The 23,030-nt window shown below is 44.3% G+C and overlaps 1 protein-coding gene and 1 pseudogene across 1 annotated transcript; both read right to left on the reverse strand.

Moving 5' to 3' along the window:
- Positions 1–497: 497 nt before the first annotated feature.
- Positions 498–3,210, reverse strand: LOC140679805 (uncharacterized). Its single transcript, XM_072916022.1, has 11 exons — positions 3,030–3,210; positions 2,784–2,949; positions 2,452–2,576; positions 1,999–2,307; positions 1,733–1,936; positions 1,516–1,641; positions 1,276–1,446; positions 1,095–1,199; positions 910–1,005; positions 702–833; positions 498–596 (listed from the first exon to the last, which is right to left on the reverse strand). Exons 1-11 carry the CDS (start codon positions 3,096–3,098, stop codon positions 579–581), a joined length of 1,521 nt encoding a protein of 506 aa, XP_072772123.1. The 5' UTR covers positions 3,099–3,210; the 3' UTR covers positions 498–578.
- Positions 3,211–3,300: 90 nt separating this feature from the next.
- LOC133620485 (myosin heavy chain, fast skeletal muscle-like) overlaps positions 3,301–23,030 on the reverse strand; it is a 51,828-nt pseudogene continuing 32,098 nt past the window's right edge.

Genomic DNA, 23,030 nt, shown 5'->3' on the forward strand with positions numbered 1-23,030 from the left:
TTCCTGTGACCACTATGTGTCAGAAAAAAACAAATTCTCACTCCACTTCAAAAGCTTAAATCTTTCACAAGGTCAGTGTTTTTGTAGCTACCAATGTAATTTCACTTGATCAAGCCTTTTTCTAACATTCCATACTACAAAACAATAACAATATCACTAAGATTTGTGCTGATCTCGTTTAAGGTTAATATCGGTATCGGCCTATACTCAAAGCTCCAATACTGGTGTTGTATCAGAGGGAAACATTGTATTGGGACACCCCTATTTTTCAGGGTCTATTTTTTTATTGTGATGCGTACCTTCTTCACTCGCTGTTGCTCCCGCAGAGTGGAGGAGGTATTACAAGAATGAGTAATTTTCTTGTGAGACTGAATGGGATGATGTTTGGTGGACCCTATGGAAATCTTCGTCAAGCCAGATGATGACCTACGTTCTGTATGATATGAGGATTTGAGAATGATGGTACAATTTAATATAACCTTGGAAAGGTTTATTGAGTACAAAGCATTGCAAGATGACATTTTAACAGTTGGTTCATATTTTATGAACTCTGTTGAATGGCATCAAAAGCAAATTCTTTATTCAGCGACGTCAGACTGTGGGGGGAAAACGAGAACAAAAATAAGTATTTTATCCCAGTCTTGGAAAACACTCTATGGTAAGATATGGTTCAAAGATGGTAATATTGGTCATTTTGTTACCTTTCCAACATCACGGCTCTTGGCTCTCAGCTTGTTGACCTGGGACTCGGCGATGTCAGCACGCTCCTGAGCCTCTTCCAGCTCATGCTGGACCTTCCTGAGTCTGGACATGTGAGTGTTGGCCTGTTCCTCCTGTGGAAGATATGGAGTTAAAAGTAGAATATTAAAGTACTCTTCGATAAGCAATATTTATGATAAAATGACTTACAGACTCCTCAGACTGTCTCTTGTACCCCTTGACTTTAAGCTGAAGTTTGTCCACCAGATCCTGAAGTCTGTTCACGTTCTTCTTGTCCTCCTCAGTCTATATGAATAATAATGCATACACGGTATTATAATCTGTATGTTTTCGCGTTAAAGGTGTCCATTGATGATTCTTGTAAAAGGAGACACCTGGTAGGTCAGCTCCTTCACTCTCCTCTCATATTTGCGGACTCCTTTAATAGCGTCTGCTCCACGTCTCTGCTCTGCATCAACTTCAGATTCAAGCTCACGCACCTGAAGTCAAAGACATATTTAATGTTATTAAATGTTGATTTCAACTGTTAATTGTGTCACACTTAACGTTACATACCCTAGACTCCAGTTTCTGGAGCTGCTTCTTGCCACCCTTCATGGCGATATCCTCCGCCTCATCCAGACGGTGCTGCAGGTCCTTGACAGTGACCTCCAGGTTCTTCTTCATCCTCTCCAGGTGAGCGCTGGTGTCCTGCTCTTTCTTCAGCTCCTCGGCCATCATAGCAGCCTAAATCGTGGGTAGTGTAGTCTCAATATAAATACTTGATACCGGTACGTGGAGAATGCTACTACTCACATCAGTGATAGCCTTTTTGGCTTTCTCCTCAGCGTTTCTTGATTCCTGCACAGCATCGTCCACTTCACTCTGAATCTGGACAAGGTCGGACTCCAGCTTCTTCTTGGTGTTCAGCAGGCTGGTGTTCTTAATTTCATAAAGCGGACAGATTTATATGGTACGCATTACCAAGAAGCTTTGGTGTAGGAAAATAAATGTACAGTTATTGAACATTAACCTGAGAGTGAAGAAGTCCGACACGCTCACTGGCATCAACCAACTCCTGCTCAGCCACTTTGCGTGATCTGTCTGTCTGTTCAAGAGCAGCTCTTAGCTCCTCAATTTCAGCCAGCATCAGGGTGTTTCGACGCTCCACCATGACAACCTGCTCCCTCATTTCCTCCTGTCCTCTGACAGCATCATCAAGGTGCAGTTGGGCATCCTGGCAAAGCAGACCTTTAATTTCTTTGACTCTTCATTTTAATGCAGCAATTATGAACTTACCTTGAGTTGTCCCTGGACATTCCTCAGTTGTTTCTGGGACTCAGCAGCCTGTCTATTGGCATGGCTCAACTGAATCTCCATCTCGTTGAGGTCTCCCTCCATCTTCTTCTTGACTCTCAGGGCATCATTTCTGCTTCTGATCTCAGCATCAAGAGTGCTCTGCATGGAGTCAATAACTCTCTGGCTGTTCCTCTTGATCTGCTCCATCTCCTCGTCCTTCTCAGCCAGCTTCCTGTCAACCTCGCCCTTGATCTGGTTGAGCTCAAGCTGAACACGGAGAATCTTTGCCTCTTCGTGCTCTAGTGTGCTCTGCAGGGAAAAAATTATGCTGTACTTCTGGCTACCCAAGTTGCATGCAATCTTGTTGAACATGCATTTGATATTCCTATGGCTTCAAATACATATATTTTACATACATATTTGTAACATAGATAAAGATTGGACTGTATTTACCTCTGCCTCCTCCAGTGCTATCTGAATTTCAGACTTTTCAGTTTCCACAGTTTTCTTGGCCTTTTCCAGCTCATGGATGGTCTTTCCGGTTTCTCCAATCTGTTCAGTCAGGTCTGAGACCTCCTCTATAAAGAATAAACACACTCAACTGAATCGCTCCTTGTATACAATGTATACAACTATGTATTTAAGTATCTTGTAATGAAATATTTTGCATTATTTTTTCTTTATGAAGATGCAAAAGCATAGTCATATCCAAATCAAAGTTACATAACTTAAACGACTTACATAAAGTATGTATACGTCAATTATGTTTGGCATGAATGACTCACGTTGCAGGTTCTTGTTCTCCCTCTTCGTGGTCTCCAGATGATCAAGAGCCTCCTCATAAGAGTTCTTTATCTTGAACAGTTCAGTACTGAGAGAACGAGCCTCCTTTTGAGCTCCTTCCAGCTCTGCCTGACATTCCTCATACTTCTGTTTCCATTCAGCCAGGACCTGAACATATTTTAGAGGATTAGCACTAAAGCACCGTGTTTTTGAACATTTGTTCATTTTGATTTTAATTGCTATCCCACCTTGTCAAAGTTCCTCTGCTTCTTGTCAAGGTTGGCAGCCACAGCGTTTGCTCTCTCCACATCGATCATAAGGTCCTCAACCTCACCCTGCAGCCTCTGCTTGGTCTTCTCCAAAGAGGAACACTTAGAGCTCACAGCTTCAATGGACTCCTCAGCATCTTGGAGACGCTGGGCAAGCTTCTTCCTGTAAGGGGGAAATAAGGTATTTTGCCGGTTATATATGTATACAAGTACTGGTTGGTAGTTACAAAGAAAATGTATATGGCCTGCACTAGTATACTATGGTATAGTTGTGAGACTTTACATACTTGGCCTCTTCCAGCTCTTCAGTGCGTTGGATGGCATCAGTCTCGTATTTTGTCCTCCACTGTGCCACCTCACTGTTGGCCTTGGACATTCCTCGCTGCAGCTCAGCTTTAGCCTCCTGCTCCTCCTCAAACTGCTCTCTGAGCAGATCACAGTCATGGCGGGAAGACTGAACAGCATGGGCCAGGGCATTCTTGGCCTAATGCATAGTCAAATTACAATGATCACTCGCTTGTTCTGTAGAAATATTAAAGTTAAAGTCTCAATGATTGTCACACACACACTAGGTGTGGTGAAATTTGTCCTCTGCATTTGACCCATCCCCTTGATCACCCCCTGGGAGGTGAGAGGAGCAGTTCGGGAATCATTTTTGGTGATTTAACCCCCAATTCCAACCCTTGATGCTGAGTGCCAAGCAGGGAGGTAATGGGTCCCATTTTTTGTAGTCTTTGGTATGACTCAGCCGGGGTTTGAACTCACAACCTACCGATCTCAGGGCGGACACTCTAACCACTAGGCCACTGAGTAGGTAATTATTTTATCAGTGTTTGAATTTCTCCCTCAAACCTTCTCTTTACTATCATTAAAATATGTTTGTGATTGTTCCCATATATCAGGGGTCGGCAACCCGCGGCTCCGGAGCCGCATGCGGCTCTTTGATCACTCTGATGCGGCTCAGCAGCTTACTTGCTGAACCCCCCAATTTTCCCTTGAGACTTCCGGATTTCAGTGCCTCTCGCAGAAAACTCCCGGAATTATTATTCACCGATTTTCACCCTTACAGCTATAATAAGGGCGTGCCATGATGGTACAACATTTGGCGCTCTCTACAATCTGTATTAACAGCGTTCCAACTCGACACTTGTTATACAATATGCATCTTCTGCTTGCACACGTAGGTGACAGCAAGGCATACTTGGTCAACAGCCACACAGGTTACACTGACGGTGACCATATAAAACAACTTTAACACTCTTACTAATAATGCGCCACACTTTGAACCAAAACCAAACAAGAATGACAAACACATTTCGGGAGAACATCTGCACTTTAACACAACATAAACAACAGAACAAACACCCAGAATCCCATGCAGCCCTGACTCTTCCGGGCTACATTATACACCCCTGCTACCACCAAACCCCCCCCCCCACCCCAACCCTGGTTGGGGTGTGTGCTATATGCTTTACCATCACGGCACGCATGGCGCTGACAAGCGCCGTTCATTTCAAACCCGCGTGCCGCACCAGCTTTCAAATTCCATATAAAGGTGTGGGCAGCGTGTCTGAGACTACTAGTTTATACATAGAACAAAGCGAAAAAAAAACTTTGTATACAGTGTTAATTCATTTAAAATTTCAAAAAAAATTTGCGGCTCCCATTGTTTTCTATAATTTGCGAAACTGGTCATAATGGCTCTTTGAGTGGTAAAGGTTGCCGACCCCTGCCATATATCTATATAGTAGATTTATAGAAAGTCACATACACAGTATTGCCAAAAGTATTTGGCCACCCATCCAAATGATCAGAATCAGGTGTCCTAATCACTTGGCCCGGCCACAGGTGTATAAAATCAAGCACTTAGGCATGGAGACTGTTTCTACAAACGTTTGTGAAAGAATGGGCCGCTTTCAGTGATTTCCAGCGTGGAACTGTCATAGGATGCCACCTGTGCAACAAATCCAGTCGTGAAATTTCCTCGCCAAAGTGAACTGTGGGCTTTATTATAAGAAAATGGAGGAGTTTGGGAACAACAGCAACTCAGCCACGAAGTGGTAGGCCACGTAAGCTGACTAAGAGGGGTCAGCGCATGCTGAAGCGCATAGTGCACAGAGGTCGCCGACTTTCTGCAAAGTCAGTTGCTACAGAGCTCCAAACTTCATGTGACCTTCCAATTAACCCACGTACAGTACGCAGAGAGCTTCATGGAATGGGTTTCCATGGCCGAGCAGCTGTATCTAAGCCATACATCACCAAGTCCAATGCAAAGCGTGGGATGCAGTGGTGTAAAGCACGTCGCAACTGGACTCTAGAGCGGTGGAGATGCCTTCTCTGGAGTGATGAATCACGCTTTTCCATCTGGCAATCTGATGGACCAGTCTGGGTTTGGAGGTTGCCAGGAAAACAGTACATTTCGGACTGCAATGTGCCGAGTGTGAAATTTGGTGTAGGAGGAATTATGGTGTGGGGTTGTTTTTCAGGAGTTGGGTTTGGCCCCTTAGTTCCAGTGAAAGGAACTTCGAATACTCCAGGATACCAAAACATTTTGAACAATTCCATGCACCCAACCTTGTGGGAACAGTTTGGACCGGGCCCCTTCCTCTTCCAACATGACTGTGCACCAGTGCACAAAGCAAGGTCCATAAAGACATGGATGACAGAGTCTGGTGTGGATGAACTTGACTGGCCTGCACAGAGTCCTGACCTGAACCCGATAGAACTTCTTTGGGATGAATTAGAACGGAGACTGAGAGCCAGGCTTCGACCAACATCAGTGTGTGACTTCACCAATGCGCTTTCGAAAGAATGGTGGAAAATTCCTATAAACACACTCCGCAACCTTGTGGACAGCCTTCCCAGAAGAGTTGAAGCTGTAATAGCTGCAAAAGGTGGACCCACATCATATTGAACCCTATGGGTTAGGAATGGGATGGCACTTCAACTCCATATGTGAGTCAAGGCAGGTGGCCAAATACTTTTGGCAATATAGTGTATAAACACAAATCATTTGGTATAATGTGTCAAAAGTCCATCCATCCATCCATCCATCTTCTTCCGCTTATCCGAGGTCGGGTCGCGGGGGCAGCAGCCTAAGCAGGGAAGCCCAGACTTCCCTCTCCCCAGCCACTTCGTCCAGCTCCTCCCGGGGGATCCCGAGGCGTTCCCAGGCCAGCCGGGAGACATAGTCTTCCCAACGTGTCCTGGGTCTTCCCCGTGGCCTCCTACCGGTCGGACGTGCCCTAACCACCTCCCTAGGGAGGCGCTCGGGTGGCATCCTGACCAGATGCCCGATCCACCTCATCTGGCTCCTCTCCATGTGGAGGAGCAGCGGCTTTACTTTGAGCTCCCCCCGGATGGCAGAGCTTCTCACCCTATCTCTAAGGGAGAGCCCCGCCACCTGGCGGAGGAAACTTATTTCAGCCGCTTGTACCCGTGATCTTGTCCTTTCGGTCATAACCCAAAGCTCATGACCATAGGTGAGGATGGGAACGTAGATCGACCGGTAAATTGAGAGCTTTGCCTTCCGGCTCAGCTCCTTCTTCACCACAACGGATCGATACAGCGTCCGCATTACTGAAGACGCCGCACCGATCCGCCTGTCGATCTCACGATCCACTCTTCCCTCACTCGTGAACAAGACTCCGAGGTACTTGAACTCCTCCACTTGGGGCAAGATCTCCTCCCCAACCCGGAGATGGCACTCCACCCTTTTCCGGGCGAGAACCATGGACTCGGACTTGGAGGTGCTGATTCTCAAAAGTGTTTGCTAAATTAACTATTCAAACTTTTTTAATACCTTCACTTCCTCTTCAATCTGCCTCTTGAGGTCCTCAATTTGCTGAGTGAACGCCTGCTTTCCCCTGGTCAGCTGGGAAACAAGGGATTCCTTCTCTTCAATCTGGCGTGAAAACTCACCTAAATTGAAAATAATTTGGGGGAATTTAATATTGCAGATATCATCACTTTTTTTTATAAGACCTGTCTCACCATTCTCAGTTTGGAGTCTTGCTCTTTGAACATTGATATCGTTTAGCTGACGAACATGCTCATCATTTTTTGCTTTGAGTTCTCCAAACTGATCTTCAAGACTTCTGCACATTTTTTCCAAGTTGCCCTATCACCAAAAATCCAATGTTTTGGTAATATTTAGTATTTGATCATTTAAGTGAAATTAAGTCACCCCCATGGAATATACTTGCCTTAGATTTGGCAACAGCCTCCATGTTGCTGGAGAGATCATCAATCTCCATCTTGTACTCGCTCTTCTCCTTCTCCAACTTTTGCTTGACTCGCTGGAGGTTGTCGATCTGCTCTCCCAGCTCTGCAACGCTGTCTGCCTGCTTCTTGCGGAGAGCAGCTGCCGTAGCCTCATGCTGCAGGGTGGACTCTTCAAGGTCACGACGCAGCTTCTGGAACTCAGCCTCGCGCTTTTTGTTCATCTCAATCTGAGCGGCCGTCGCCCCACCAGCTTCTTCAAGCCTCTCACTGATCTCCTCCAGCTCTCTGGAGAGGTCAGACCTCTGCTTCTCCACCTTGGCCCTAGCAGCCCGCTCAGACTCAATTTCCTCTTCCAGCTCCTCAATACGAGCCTGGGTTTGATGATAGAGTGAGCCAGAAAGTGAACAACCTGAAACACAATGATTACCTTGTGTAGCTTAAATCAAAACAATTAATCAAAGTACCTGGAGTTCCTTAATCTTCTTCTGGAGTTGACCACCAAGAGACTGTTCATCCTCAATCTTGCTGAGAAGCTGACTGGTCTCAAACTCTTTCCTTTGAGTAAAAGGGGAAAGAAAATACATGCCATTTGATTTCTAAATGAGAAAGTGTCATGACTTGATCTTGGGTGTTTGCTTTTCCGGGATGCAACGGAAAGTTGGCACGGGCGAGACGGGAATGAAGGTACATGATTTATTTAAACTATCAAAAAAAGGAATAAACGAAAAGCGCGCACAAGGGCGGAAGTACAAAACTTGACTATAAACACAAAACTTGCACAAGGGCAGAAACTATGAACAATTAAACAAAACTTGCAAACTATGGCTTGAATAAAGAAAACTTACTTGGCATGGACAAAAAAGGAGCAGCGTGAACGATGGACATGAAAAGGAGTTAGAAATGTGTCGAGCATAAATGTGGGGAGGTCGTCAGAAAGACAAACTGAAAAACACTGAACTTAAATACTACAGACATGATTAACGAAAACAGGTGCGTGACTCAAGACGTGAAACAGGTGCGTGACGTGACAGGTGAAAACTAATGGGTTGCTATGGTGACAATCAAGAGTGCACAATGAGTCCAAACGTGGAACAGGTGAAACTAATGGGTAATCATGCAAACAAGACAAGGGAGTGAAAAGCCAGAAACTAAACAAAACATGACTTAAAACAAAACATGATTACACAGACATGACAGAAAGTAGGAATCTCATGGATACATGCTTACGTACTTTTTGAGTTTTTCATCTGATTGCTGTTTGTCATTCTCCAGATCCATTATGGATTCCTGGACAAGTTTCAAATCTCCCTCAAGCTTCCTTTTGGCTCTCTCAAGGTCCATACGAATCTTCTTCTCTTGCTCCAGTGAACCCTCAAGCTATTGCATAACACTCATGTAAATTAATGATGGCATTAATTAAGCAAATCCTTAAGGTCAACATAATGGCCTTCTTACGTCATCCACTTGCTGTTCCAGCTTAGTCTTGGCCTTGGTCAGAGTGTTGACTTTGTCTTCCTCTGCTTGGAGATCATCCAGTGTCTGCTGGTGGGTCTCTTGAAGGGATTTCTTTTCCTTTGTCAACTTGGCAATCGACTCCTCTTGAGTTGCCATCTCCTCTGTCAGGTTTTTCACCTGAAATATTGGGATTGATTTGATATACTTTGGAACAGTTTTTATTTCTAAATATTTATTTTATTGGGAATCATTTGAAACTGGAACCTTGTTTTCAGTAGCATGTTTCTCCTTTTCTACTTTAGCCAAGGTGAGTTCCATGTCATCAATATCTTTCTTCAACTCTGAGCATTCATCTTCCAGCTTCCTTTTCTTGGCAGTCAGCTCAGCATTGATTTCTTCTTCATCTTCCAGTCTCTCGGTTGTTTCTTTGAATTTGGCCTCAAGCTGGATCTTGCTCTTAATGAGCCCCTCACACCTTTCCTCAGCATCTAAGAGGTTATCGGTTTCCTACGATAAAAACAGAAAAACTTGAATTGTATCAGTATAACCTTCACGTTTATTTAGCATAGGTTTTGTAAAGTTGTTCTTCTCACTTACTGCTGCTACTTGCAGTAGCAGGTCATTCTTCTCCTGCAGCAAGGAAACCATTTTCTCCTCCATCTCTTTCTTTTTGGCCATAGATGTAGCCAGGTCTGATTGCATCTTATCGTAATTCTCCTTCATCTGCTGCAGTTCTTTTTCAGTCTCGGCGCTCTTCAAGAGAGGCTTGATCTTGAAGTACAGCTTCAGCCATGGCCAGTTTTTCACATTCATGAATGAACGGATGTTGTACTGAATACTGAAGATAGATTCTCTGGGAGATAGTTATAAGTAGGTAAATATTGTGGGTGTGACATTAAGGTAGAGATCACGATTGTAAAGGGTAAATAAATACCTCCTCTCCATCATCTTTACAAACTCTTTCCTCATAACATATCCTCTAAAGAGAGCCTGAGTCATGGTCACCAGCGTAGCCAGTTTCTCATCCCTCATCTCTTCCAGTGTACCGAGTAAACCAGCTTTGAAGAATACCTATGTCATCAAATAAAGGAAATTAGTCATGAACAAATATTGATACAACAGGACATGTGTAATAGAGATGCGCGGATAGGCAATTATTTCATCCGCAACCGCATCAGAAAGTCGTCAACCATCCGCCATCCACCCGATCTAACATTTAATCAAACCCGCACCCGCCCGCACCCGCCCGTTGTTATATATCTAATATAGACGATGCAAGGCATTAGTGAGGTTATAAAGCTTTTGCCTGTTAAAGAAAGGAGACTGATCCAATGCAGCAGAGACATTCGTGTGCCACGCTGTCACGGCCCAGACGCACACCAGTGCGCAATCATATGGGAGCCGCGCTGAGCGCACCTCCAAGCGCGTGGAGGTGCGATGTCCCTCGCGCCCGAGGCTTCAGCGCGCATCGCGGCGGCCATCCTACTGGTCGCGGCCTAGCCCTCGAGGCTCTCGCTGCCGGCGACGGCCGGGTATGGGCCCGACGCTCCAGCGCCATCCATTTTCAGGGCTAGTTGATTCGGCAGGTGGGTTGTTACACACTCCTTAGCGGGTTCCGACTTCCATGGCCACCGTCCTGCTGTCTATATCAACCAGGGTGAGCCCCACCCCTTTCGTGAGCGCACTGCGCGCGGAGTGACCCCTGTTACGCGCCCCCGGCAACAGGGGTGGCGGGCAGGTAAGCTGCGCGGGCGGAGCGCGCGGAGTGACCCCTGTTACGAGCCCCCGGCCACGGGGGTGGCGGGCAGGTAAGCTGCTTACCTGCTGCGCGTGACGCCGGCCGCGGCCAAGGCGGACGAGGCGGGGTGTCGGTGCGGTGGGCGCGGTCGTGACCCTGGACGTGCGTCGGGCCCTTCTCGCGGATCACCTCAGCTACGGCTCCCGGTGGAGCCCTCTCGGGGGAAGGGGCCTCGGTCCCGGACCCCGGCGAGGCGTCTCTTCTCCGCTTTGTAAAAGTGTCCATCTCTTTTTTTTTTCTTCTTCTGTTGTGGCATATGCTGCAGGTGCCTGCTCGTTTTTCGTATGTGGGTAACAACATTTAACTATGTATATATATTTTCGAATTGGTTTAACTGCCACCCGCCTGAATGTATTTAAAATTTAATTTTTTTTAATTTCAACCGCCCGACCCGACCCGCGGATAAAATCTAATTTTTTTTTATTTCAACCGCCCGATCCGGGGATAATCCGTGGACTCCGCGGTTGTGTCCGCAAACCGCGCATCTCTAATGTGTACATAATATTTAGTTTTATCTCTGGGAATGCACCTTTGTGTGTCCAAACTTGTACTGAGTGTGATCCACATCAATGGATCCCAGCAGTTTCTCTGAGGCCTTCTTGTTGTCAATGAACTGGCCGTCAGGTATGACACTGGCATTCAAAACTTTGTATCTGTAAGATAAAGTTAGATTGTTTTGTTTCATGAATAATATTAAAGTTTGACCTGGTGTTGTACAATTTGATAAGTGGAAGGCATTTTAACAAACTGAAATTCATGTTTACCTTTGCTTGAAATCAGCGTAGAGGATTCTGCTGGGAAAGCCCTTTCTGCAGATTCTAATGCCCTCCAGCACACCATTGCACCTCAGCTGGTGGATGACCAAGAAGTTTTCCATCAGACCTGCAATCATCAGTACATATTGCTTGTAATAACATTGTTGACATTGCTGCAACGCATATATACTAAAAAAAAAGGTAAAGTAATTTAACCTGGGGTCTTTGATTCATTGGGAATCAGGCAGCGCACAAAGTGAGGGTGAGTGCTCCTCAAGTTGGTCATCAGTTTAGCTAAGTTCTCCTGTGGGTCATTAAAAAGATAAACGGTCTGCAACCTTTCTTGACGATCAAAGTTTAGCTAAGGCAAAACATACTCTGAAAAGAGCAGACACAGTCTGGAAGGAACTCCCTTTCTTCTTTCCACCTCCCCTCTTTGCACCAGCCTCTGTGTGTCAAAACATAGTAAGTATAAGGCAAAGTAACAACCCCGCTATATAATTCATACAATGAACTTTGTCAATGGTGTTGTGCAAAAAATATGGTTTTCTGACTTGATGGGTATTGTTGTGTATTAAACGAGTTTGACAGGGTCCTAGGCAGTAGAGATGCGCGGATAGGCAGTTATTTCATCCGCAACCGCATCACAAAAGTCGTCAACCATCCGCCATCCACCCGAACCAACATTTTATCAAAACCACACCCGCCTGCACCCGCCCGCACCCGCCCGTTGTTATATATCTAATATAGACGATGCAAGGCATTAGTGAGGTTATAAAGCTTTTTCCTGTTAAAGAAAGAAGACTGATCCAATGCAGCAGAGACATTGAATGCGTGCCACGCATTAATATATCTTGGCCATAAGAGATATTAAGGCGTGATAATATTATTTATCATTATTATAATATTATTGTCATTTCCATTAAGAAAGTGTTGACTATTGTTGCCAATGCCCTCAGATCAGGAGTGCGTTCCTCACACTTTGTGTGCGCAGTTGCAGAAAGCAGAACGAGGCTTTTAAGAAGTTAAAAAAATGTTTTAGAAAGACTAGGCCTATATTTTCGTTAGGTAAAAAAAAATGTTCTGAATTTATTTCAATGAATATTAACTTGTTAACGTTACAATGCTCAAATATGGCCTCTAAAATGAGCCCTGCTGCGCTGAAGGAGCGCTCACTTGCGCCACTTGTTGCTGGGACGCGGTGCCTAGAATAATTGACTGTTTCAAAGAGTGCTGCTCGTTTTTCGTATGTGGGTAACAACATTTAACTATGTATATATATTTCCGAATTGGTTCAACTGCCAACCGCCCGCATCTATTTAAAATCTATTTTTACCCGCCCGACCCACGGTTTATCCGCGGACTCCGCGGTTGTGTCCGCAAACCGCGCATCTCTACTAGGCAGTGTACACATTTGGTATTTCAGATATTACCTTCAACTGAAGCATGAGCTGCATACAACATGGCTAGCAGTTTGTTTGCTGCCTTCTGGTAGAGCTGGATAACGCTGTTATTCAGGGGGTCCTTGTTCTTATCCAACCAGCCAGAGATATTGTAGTCCACAGTACCAGCATAGTGAACCAGAGAGAAGTGGGCTTCGGCCTTGCCTTTTGCAGGCTTTGGCTTCTCAAAAGCCTTGGTCTTGCCAAGATGCTGATCATATAGCTTGTTTTTGAACGTTGTGTCTGACGCCTTAGGGAACATGCACTCCTCTTCAAGAATGGAGAAGATGCCCATCGGCTAATGTAGGAGTAAAAAACAGGAGGTTTTTGTCAGCCACTTATAAATCAAGATTTGCAATAAAATTATTCTTCTCACCTTCTCAATAAGCTCAATGCAGGCAGCCAAGTCCATACCGAAGTCAATGAATTCCCACTCAATGCCTTCTTTCTTGTATTCCTCTTGCTCCAGGACAAACATGTGTTGGTTGAAGAACTGTTGCAGTTTCTCATTGGTGAAGTTAATGCACAGTTGCTCCAAACTGTTGAACTACAGCATACAGATACATCATTAATTAATTTATTCATACATGTGATTAGTCCAACCTTAAATGTTGTCTTGTAACTCACATCAAAGATCTCAAATCCAGCGATATCCAACACTCCAATGAAGAACTGTCTCGGCTGCTTTGTGTCCAACATCTCATTGATACGGATGACCATCCACAAGAACATTTTCTCATAGATGGACTTGCACAGAGCTGAGACGGCATTGTTAACCTAAAACAGAATTTCGTATTCAAATTTCTCCAGGTTATATCAAAATGGTTACATTTTGAATGAAACGTATATTTTCCTGACCTGTGGAACGGTCTGACCTTTGGTCACCATCTCATTTCCAACTTTGACTCTGGGGTAGCACAGAGCTTTCAACATATCAGCAGAGTTCAGGCCCAGAAGGTAGGCAATCTTGTCAGCCACTAAGGAACAATGAATTACCAGTTACAAAGTGTCATACTGTTGAGGACCATTATTTACTAATTATTAATTGCAAGGCATACCCTCTGTGCCATCAGGTTCAGCCTGCTCCTCACGCTGTTTCTGCTTGAATTTCATGTTGCCATGATGCATCACAGCTCCAGTCAGCTTGTAGATGCCAGCTTTCTCCTCTGCACTGAAGCCCAGGATGTCAATAGCAGTCTGAAATGTACATTAGTCAGGATTATCCATCCATCCATCCATCCATCCATCTTCTTCCGCTTATCCGAGGTCGGGTCGCGGGGGCAGCAGCTTAAGCAGGGAAGCCCAGACTTCCCTCTCCCCAGCCACTTTGTCCAGCTCCTCCCGGGGGATCCCGAGGCGTTCCCAGGCCAGCCGGGAGAGATAGTCTTCCCAGCGTGTCCTGGGCCTTCCCCGTGGCCTCCTACCGGTCGTACGTGCCCGAAACACCTTCCTAGGGAGGCGTTCGGGTGGCATCCTGACCAGATGCCCGAACCACCTCATCTGGCTCCTCTCGATGTGGAGGAGCAGAGGCTTTACTTTGAGCTCCCCCCGAATGACAGAGCTTCTCACCCTATCTCTAAGGGAGAGCCCCGCCACTCGGCGGAGGAAACTCATTTCGGCCGCTTGTACCCGTGATCTTGTCCTTTCGGTCATGACCCAAAGCTCATGACCATAGGTGAGGATGGGAACGTAGATCGACCGGTAAATCGAGAGCTTTGCCTTCCGGCTCAGCTCCTTCTTCACAACAACGGATCGATACAGCGTCCGCATTACTGAAGACGCCGCACCGATCCGCCTGTCGATCTCACGATCCACTCTTCCCTCACTCGTGAACAAGACTCTGAGGTACTTGAACTAGTCAGGATTATTGTAAACCTAATTGCATTGTATTTTAAATGTTGGACCCACATTTTCTGGTGGTCGCTGAGATGAGTTTAAATTTCATGCTTGACTCTGGCTTAAATATTTGAAGTGAATTTATCATGTCACAGAAAAAAAGATGACACGAATGGCACAAATTAAAGCGTATAAAAAGCAGAAAACAAAAAACACGGAATCCCAACCTGGCGTTTCTCCTGTTTCCCATTTTCTCAATTGACACATTTGAATGCATGTCATTAAATACTTCCGGTCAAGTAAAGCTCACAGCAGCACCCATTTTCATGTGACCAGTGACCCCCTCGTACCAGCAGACACCCCCCGGCCCCAAACACGCATTGCTCCTAAAAAACGTAATTGTGTCTCCTACATTAGTTATTTACTCACATCTGTTGCAATGAACTCTTCCACATCATTGATGCTCTTGACAGTGATTTCACCCTGACTGATCATCGGATAGTCATAGGGATTGGTGGTGATCAAAAGAGACTCTGACCGGAAGAAGAAACCATACATTTAATTCTCAATTCTTGCAAGGGGGCCATTATCTTGCTATGTTTTGGAATTTAGTTTTATATCTTGTATAATTTACCCAGCAGGTCAGGCTTGTGTCCAGTCATCAGCTGGTAGAAGATATGGTAACTCCTTTCAGCAGACAACTGGAAGGTGACACGGGACTTTTCCAGCAGATCTACAGTAGCAAATTAAATGTCAGACTGTGTTATTCTTCTATTTTCTATTGTTATCGTCATACGAAACATCAGCATTTGACAGTTTAAAGTACTCACATGTTTCAATATCAGCAGAGGACAGCTTTCCAGTAGAGCCAAAGTGGATTCTAATGAATTTACCCTGAAAAGGGTCAGAAAACAACAGAAATTTTGGGCAAAGTACGACCTGGGGGCCACAATCTCACCCTTTACCTGATCCTGACTGGCCTGTGTAAAATGATGAGTTTTAAACAAATGATGAGATGATAAGTATTTCATTACGGAGGTCAGAGGTGTAGCTATGTGTTTATTTTGTTGGGTACTGATTGTTTTAGAGTACATTAGGAGACCAAACACACAGAGAACTAAAAATCTGAAGCTTTGCTGGTTCAACTGTTAAAAAAAACCAAGACTTTTTAAAGTGATGCCATTAAGGCTGAAACGACGCGTCGACGTAGTCGACGTCATCGGTTACGTAAATACGTCGACGCCGTTTTTGTGCGTCGGCGCGTCGCATATTTACGTCACACTACTGTCATGGCGGAGCGCAAAGCAGACGATGCGAGCGAGGGGAAAAAAGCACGCCAAAAGTCGTCAAAAGTGTCGGAGTATTTCAATAAACGGCCTAATAATGTTGTTGTATGCACACTGTGTCGAGCGGAAATGGCCTATCATAGCAGCACAACGGCTATGAACGAACATTTGAAAAGAAAACCCCCGACAGCGTTCTTGCCATCACCATCAACAAGTCAATCGTCCGCGTGCGTATAAGTTGTCATTATTACACAAAAACATGAATGTGTCATTTGTATCTGCGTTGTAAATTCATAAACTAAAGCACCGTTTGCTCTGAGAGGCGCGTTTGGCGTGCCTGTTCAGTGTTTACAAAGACGCGCTCCTCTTTAACGCTGTGGAGAGGCGGCGGCGGCGAGCGAGCGGCGAGGCGGGGCGCGCCGGGAGCGACGCCGCAAGAGACGGGACGACGAGCGAGCGAGGAAGAGGAGCTGAAAAGCGAGGAAAGAAAGAGAAAAGAGTTGGAAGAGAAAAGACTTTGTGTAAAATTAAAAGATTGTAAACCTGGCAAAGCCGTCTGGCGTTCAGTCTGTCGGTCCTGAAAGAACCCCACGGCACAAGACGTGTCACAAACGCTAACGTTAATTAGTTGTGCAAATACCTTTTACAACATTAACAGTTACATATACTATGTACAAACCAACAATTAACTTTCACTTTAATCATACTATCATTGTTGTGTTATTAAGCAAAATAAGCAATACTTTTACTTTTGTTGAAATGTTTACACTGTACATTTTTTTGTATTGGATGTTTAGCTTTATTTTTGCACATTTTAGCAAATAAGCAATACTTTTACTTTTGTTGAAATGTTTACACTTGTTACAGAATATTTCCGTTTTGCACTTTTTTGTATTGGATGTTTATCTTTATTTTTGCACATTTTAAAGCAAAATAAGCAATACTTTTACTTTTTAAATGCTTATACTATTCCAGAATATTAAGATTTGCACTGGATGTTTACTTTTATATTTGCACATTAAAAAGCAAATAAGCTACTTTTAATTTTGTTAAATGTTAAAAGTTTTAAATGTTTACATTGTTATAGAATATTTTGTCATGTTGTTGTCAATGTTGACTGAGTGGCCATACTTTTGTTTTTGTAAATAAAAGCCATGCCTTTTGAAAAAACTGGCCTACATTTATTTTTTCCTCTTCATTTTAAATAAAAAAAAATAATCGGTAAAAGGAAAAATAATCTATAGATTAATCGAAAAAATAATCTATAGATTAACCGATTAATCGGAAAAAATAATCTATAGATTAATCGATAGAAAAATAATCGTTAGCTGCAGCCCTAGATGCCATACAACCAGGAAAGCAGCAGCTAAGGCCAGCTTAGGTAAAAACAGTGATTCGCATGTTCTGTCTAACTTTGATGAACTTGATCAAGCCCAACATGTACTAGTTTTTTAGAAGTCTAACTAAAAAACAGCATTTCTGCACATGCACATTTTCTTCATTGTTGTAAAAAAACTGTTCAACATTAAACAAACAAATTATATATTTTGCTAAGCTTATTTTCCACTTCTTAATGATTGCATTGACTTAATCATTAAGTTAAACTTCTGCTTTTATAAAGAGATACAATTGATATTAAGCATAATTCAGTTCAGCCTGTTGGCCTAGCCCTCCATTGTATAGTTTTACTTCTCAACATATTGACAGATTTTAAAAAGTGTTTATTTTTAACATATACAAATGAGGAAATCTTTAAATTAATGTATATACTTACAAAACGGGATGAGTTGTCATTTCTCACAGTCTTGGCATTACCATAGGCCTCCAGGAGAGGGTTGGCTGCAACAATTTGGTCCTCAAGGGAGCCCTGAAAAAGGACATTTAAAATACATTACTAACTTCCTTCACGTTTTTCCTGGCAACTGAATTTACCTGCATTTTGCCTGGTGATGCATCAGCCTTCTTGGATCCAATAGCTGCAATTGTTGCAAAGTACTGGATGACACGCTTAGTGTTGACAGTCTTTCCTGCGCCGGATTCTCCACTGAGTTAGATGAAACAAAATGCCATACTTTACTAAATAATTTAACCTAATATTATGTACTATACTCACGTAATGAGGACAGACTGGTTCTCACGATCTGTAATATGAACACAATAGACACGCATTCAGTTTTTAGCATTCCTGTAATACGTTTGTCAGGTTCAAACACTGATGACATCTATTAAACAAGACAAGAAGCAAAGAATCAAACAGAGACAGAATTCAATGTGGTTCAGTGAGGAGAAACGTGCACATTTGTACCCTTGTACAGTGTCATAACGTTCTGCCAAAAGATTGCACACCTCCTTCTTTTATTTTGGACCCTCCCTGACCACGTGGCCACCACTGCTTCCAAAAGACAAAGGTTCGTAAAAATAGTTCAAAAATAGTTCGTAAAATACTTCAAAAAGAGGTCGTCTGGAAATTGGGCAGATCCTGCCATCTCTCCGCTTTGAAATCCTTGGGTTATCCATCCATCCATCCATTTTCTACCGCTTATTCCCTTTGGGGTCGCGGGGGACGCTGGAGCCTATCTCAGCTACAATCGGGCGGAAGGCGGGGTACACCCTGGACAAGTCGCCACCTCATCGCAGGGCCAACACAGATAGACAGACAACATTCACACTCACATCCACACACTACGGCCAATTTAGTGTTGCCAATCAACTTATCCCCAGGTGCATGTCTTTGGAAGTGGGAGGAAGCCGGAGTACCCGGAGGGAACCCACGCAGTCACGGGGAGGACATGCAAACTCCACACAGAAAGATCCCGAGCCCGGGATTGAACCCAAGACTACTCAGGACCTTCGTATTGTGAGGCAGATGCACTAACCCCTCTGCCACCGTGAAGCCCTTGGGTTAGAACAATATATTTCTGTTGATTACCATACAAAACAGAAAACCCTTCATGTCGATCATAACATTTTATTAGAGCGTATCAAAACACGTATTGGTATGTCAGACTTAGCCTTTTCGTGGTTTAACTCTTATCTTACTGACAGGATGCAGTGCGTCTCCCATAATAATGTGACCTCGGACTATGTTAAGGTAACATGCGGAGTTCCTCAGGGTTCGGTTCTTGGCCCTGCACTCTTTAGTATTTACATGCTGCCGCTAGGCGACATCATACGCAAATACGGTGTTAGCTTTCATTGTTATGCTGATGACACTCAACTCTACATCTCCCTAAAGCTGACCAACACGCTGGATTGTAGTCAGCTGGAGGCGTGTCTTCATGAAATTAAACAATGGATGTCCGCTAACTCCTTGCAACTCAACACTAAGAAAACGGAAATGCTGATTATCGGTCCTGCTAAACACCGACATTTATTTAATAATAAGCGACTCGGCAAAGAATCTGGGTATTATCTTCGACCCAACTCTCTCGTTTGAGTCACACATTAAGAGTGTTACTAAAACGGCCTTCTTTCATCTCCGTAATATCGCTAAAATTTGTTCCATTTTGTCCACTAGCGACGCTGAGATCATTATTCATGCGTTCGTTACGTCTCGTCTCGATTACTGTAACGTATTATTTTCGGGTCTCCCTATGTCTAGCATTAAAAGATTACAGTTGGTACAAAATGCGGCTGCTAGACTTTTGACAAGAACAAGAAAGTTTGATCATATTTCGCCTATACTGGCTCACCTGCACTGGCTTCCTGTGCACTTAAGATGCGACTTTAAGGTTTTACTACTTACGTATAAAATACTACACGGTCTAGCTCCGTCCTATTTTGCTGATTGTATTGTACCATATGTCCCGGCAAGAAATCTGCGTTCAAAGAACTCCGGCTTATTAGTGATTCCCAGAGCCCAAAAAAAGTCTGCGAGCTATAGAGCGTTTTCTATTCAGGCTCCAGCACTATGGAATGCCCTCCCGGTAACAATTAGAGATGCTACCTCAGTAGAAACATTTAAGTCCCATCTTAAAACTAATTTGTATACTCTAGCCTTTGAATAGCCTCCCTTGTGGAGGGGGAGACACTCAGGTCCGGTGGCCATGAATGGGGTGCTGGCTGTCCGGGGTCGGGACCCGGAGTGGATGTTCCTCGGTTGGGAACATCTCTGCGCTGCTGACCCGTCTCCGCTCGGGATGGTTTCCTGCTGACCCCATTGTGGACTGGACTCTTACTGTTATGTTGGATCCACTATGGACTGTACTCTTACAATATTATGTTAGACCCACTCGACATCCATTGCATTCGGTCTCCCTAGAGGGGGTGGGGTTACCCACATATGCGGTCCTCTCCAAGGTTTCTCATAGTCATTCACATCGACGTCCCACTGGGGAGAGTTTTTCCTTGCCCTTATGTGGGCTCTGTACCGAGGATGTCGTTGTGGCTTGTGCAGCCCTTTGAGACACTTGTGATTTAGGGCTATATAAATAAACATTGATTGATTGATTGATTGATGTGGCTTTCCCACATGAAGGGTTACAGTGGAGTTTACGAGCCTTCTTCTTGGTAGGTTTCAAAGACAGCTTTTGTCTTCTCACCAGACCCTCAATGTAACACAAAGTTTTTGTGATAATTTAGAAACAATTATTCTAACGTTATTGACAATCTTGTGTTTCCTATGCTTACCAGTGAGCATTGCCTGATAGGCATTGTCAGAGATGGAGAAGATGTGGGGTGGTGCCTCAATCCTCTTTTTTCCTCTGTATGCTTCTACGCATATTGTGTCGTACACAGGAAGCCACTTATAGGGATTCACGACAACGCAGAACAACCCAGAGTAGGTCTGTAACAGCAGACGAGAAATTAGCATTGCATATAATAAATATGTAAACTAAGGGTTGTTCAAAATGAAAACTCACATAGATCATCCATGATGAATAACGCTCTTTGAGGTTATACAAAACACAAGGCTCGTTGAGGTGGGTCATCATGGCCATGTCCTCAATTTTGTCGAACTTGGGAGGATTTCTGGGGAGGATGTCAGTGTCTTTGACAGTGACAGTCTGAAAATAGATATTTGTTTTTTTTAATCTAATTGTGTTTACCGATGAATATGCACTAAATACATTTTCCACAAAATGAAAGAAACTTGAGCATCATCGTATGATATCAACATTTGACATCTGCATACCTGCCAACTACTCCCGGTTTTCCCGTAATTAGTACGGTTTTCATCAACCTACTCCGGGTTACGGTTGCAGTGATAAAAAATACGGTTTTTCATTCATCCATCCATCCATCCATCTTCTTCCGCTTATCCGAGGTCGGGTCGCGGGGGCAGCAGCTTAAGCAGGGTAGCCCAGACTTTCCTCTCCCCAGCCACTTCGTCCAGCTCCTCCCGGGGGATCCCGAGGCGTTCCCAGGCCAGCCGGGAGAGATAGTCTTCCCAGCGTGTCCTGGGTCTTCCCCGTGGCCTCCTACCGGTCGGTCGTGCCCGAAACACCTTCCTAGGGAGGCGTTCGGGTGGCATCCTGACCAGATGCCCGAACCACCTCATCTGGCTCCTCTCGATGTGGAGGAGCAGCGGCTTTACTTTGAGCTCCTCCCGGATGACAGAGCTTCTCACCCTATCTCTAAGGGAGAGCCCCGCCACCCGGCGGAGGAAACTCATTTCGGCCGCCTGTACCTGTGATCTTGTCCTTTTGGTCATAACCCAAAGCTCATGACCATAGGTGAGGATGGGAACGTAGATCGACCGGTAAATTGAGAGCTTTGCCTTCTGGCTCAGCTCCTTCTTCACCACAACGGATCGATACAGCGTCCGCATTACTGAAGATGCCGCACCGATCCGCCTGTCGATCTCACGATCCACTCTTCCCCCACTCGTGAACAAGACTCCGAGGTACTTGAACTCCTCCACTTGGGGCAAGATCTCCTCCCCAACCCGGAGATGGCACTCCACCCTTTTCCGGGAGAGAACCATGGACTCGGACTTGGAGGTGCTGATTCTCATCCCAGTCGCTTCACACTCGACTGCGAACCGATCCAGTGAGAGCTGAAGATCTTGGCCGGAGGAAGCCATCAGGACCACATCATCTGCAAATAGCAGAGACCTAATCCTGCAGCCACCAAACCAGATCCCCTCAACGCCCTGACTGCGCCTAGAAATTATGTCCATAAAGGTTATGAACAGAATCGGTGACAAAGGGCAGCCTTGGCGGAGTCCAACCCTCACTGGAAACGTGTCCGACTTACTGCCGGCAATGCGGACCAAGCTCTGACACTGATTATACAGGGAGCGAACTGCCACAATAAGACCGTCCGTTACCCCATACTCTCTGAGCAGTTTTTCATTCATTAAAAAAAAAAAAATTTTTTTAAGTTTTATTCACGAAATTGCGTAACAACAATGACAATCGACACTGCTTCCCGTAACTTCCTATCGAGCCATTCCGAATGCCATGCGCGAGGCTATTTATAGCACCGCTGCCAAGCACGAGGCACCAGTTGCCCATTGTTTCCAAACGAGCGAACGATCATGGAATCAGCCGGAGAAAAATCGCAAACGAGTCTTAAACCGAAAAGAAAACTGCAGTCATTCCGTGAAGAATATTCAAAAGCCTATCCGGGAATAATTATCCGTTCCAAAAAGGGTGAAAACTACGCAAATTGCACCTTGCGCAGACAAGATTTTTCGATTGGACACGGAGGAATTAGCGATGTAAAAGACCACGTTGGGACAAAAAAACACAAGTCTAATGCCGTTGCTAAATTTGGATTTTAGCCACAAAAAGGTAATGACACCAATGTTATCTATTGGAATTGTTTAGTACTGTTGTACTGTTAAAAGTGTTTATACTATTTATGCTTTCAAGTCCAAGTTGAAGAAATCTTGTTAAATGTTGACAGCATAACTACCAAAATACAGAAGTATGTCCTTAATATTTTTGCAGTGCTATTTCTGTTGAAAAGTTCAAATGATTACATTAGAGATGTGATGTGCCACTTTTCAAGTGTCTGATGGCTTCAATTAATTTTCATTAATTTTTCATATTTTGAATTCTTTTGAAAGGCTTACAAAAAAACTACATTTGAATTGTAATTCCATGCTATTGACAGGACTATTAATTTTAATGAAGTTAGCTTACCATGTTTACAGTATGATAATTGTGATAGAAATGTGAATTTTAGGCACAGAATATTTTTTACAATTGAACAAGGCAGTAGATTATACAAGCTTG

This window comes from Nerophis lumbriciformis, linkage group LG24, assembly GCF_033978685.3.
Source record: "Nerophis lumbriciformis linkage group LG24, RoL_Nlum_v2.1, whole genome shotgun sequence".
Classification (NCBI taxonomy): Eukaryota; Metazoa; Chordata; class Actinopteri; order Syngnathiformes; family Syngnathidae; genus Nerophis; species Nerophis lumbriciformis.

Coding starts and splice junctions, on each gene's coding strand:
- LOC140679805 (XM_072916022.1), bottom strand. CDS start 3,098: ATGATCGATGTGGAGAGAGCAAACGCTGTGGCTGCCAACCTTGACAAG. Junction 2,308..2,451: donor TAGCACTGGAGGAGGCAGAG/GTAAATACAGTC, acceptor TTTTCCCTGCAG/AGCACACTAGAGCACGAAGA. Junction 1,642..1,732: donor TCGGACTTCTTCACTCTCAG/GTTAATGTTCAA, acceptor TATGAAATTAAG/AACACCAGCCTGCTGAACAC.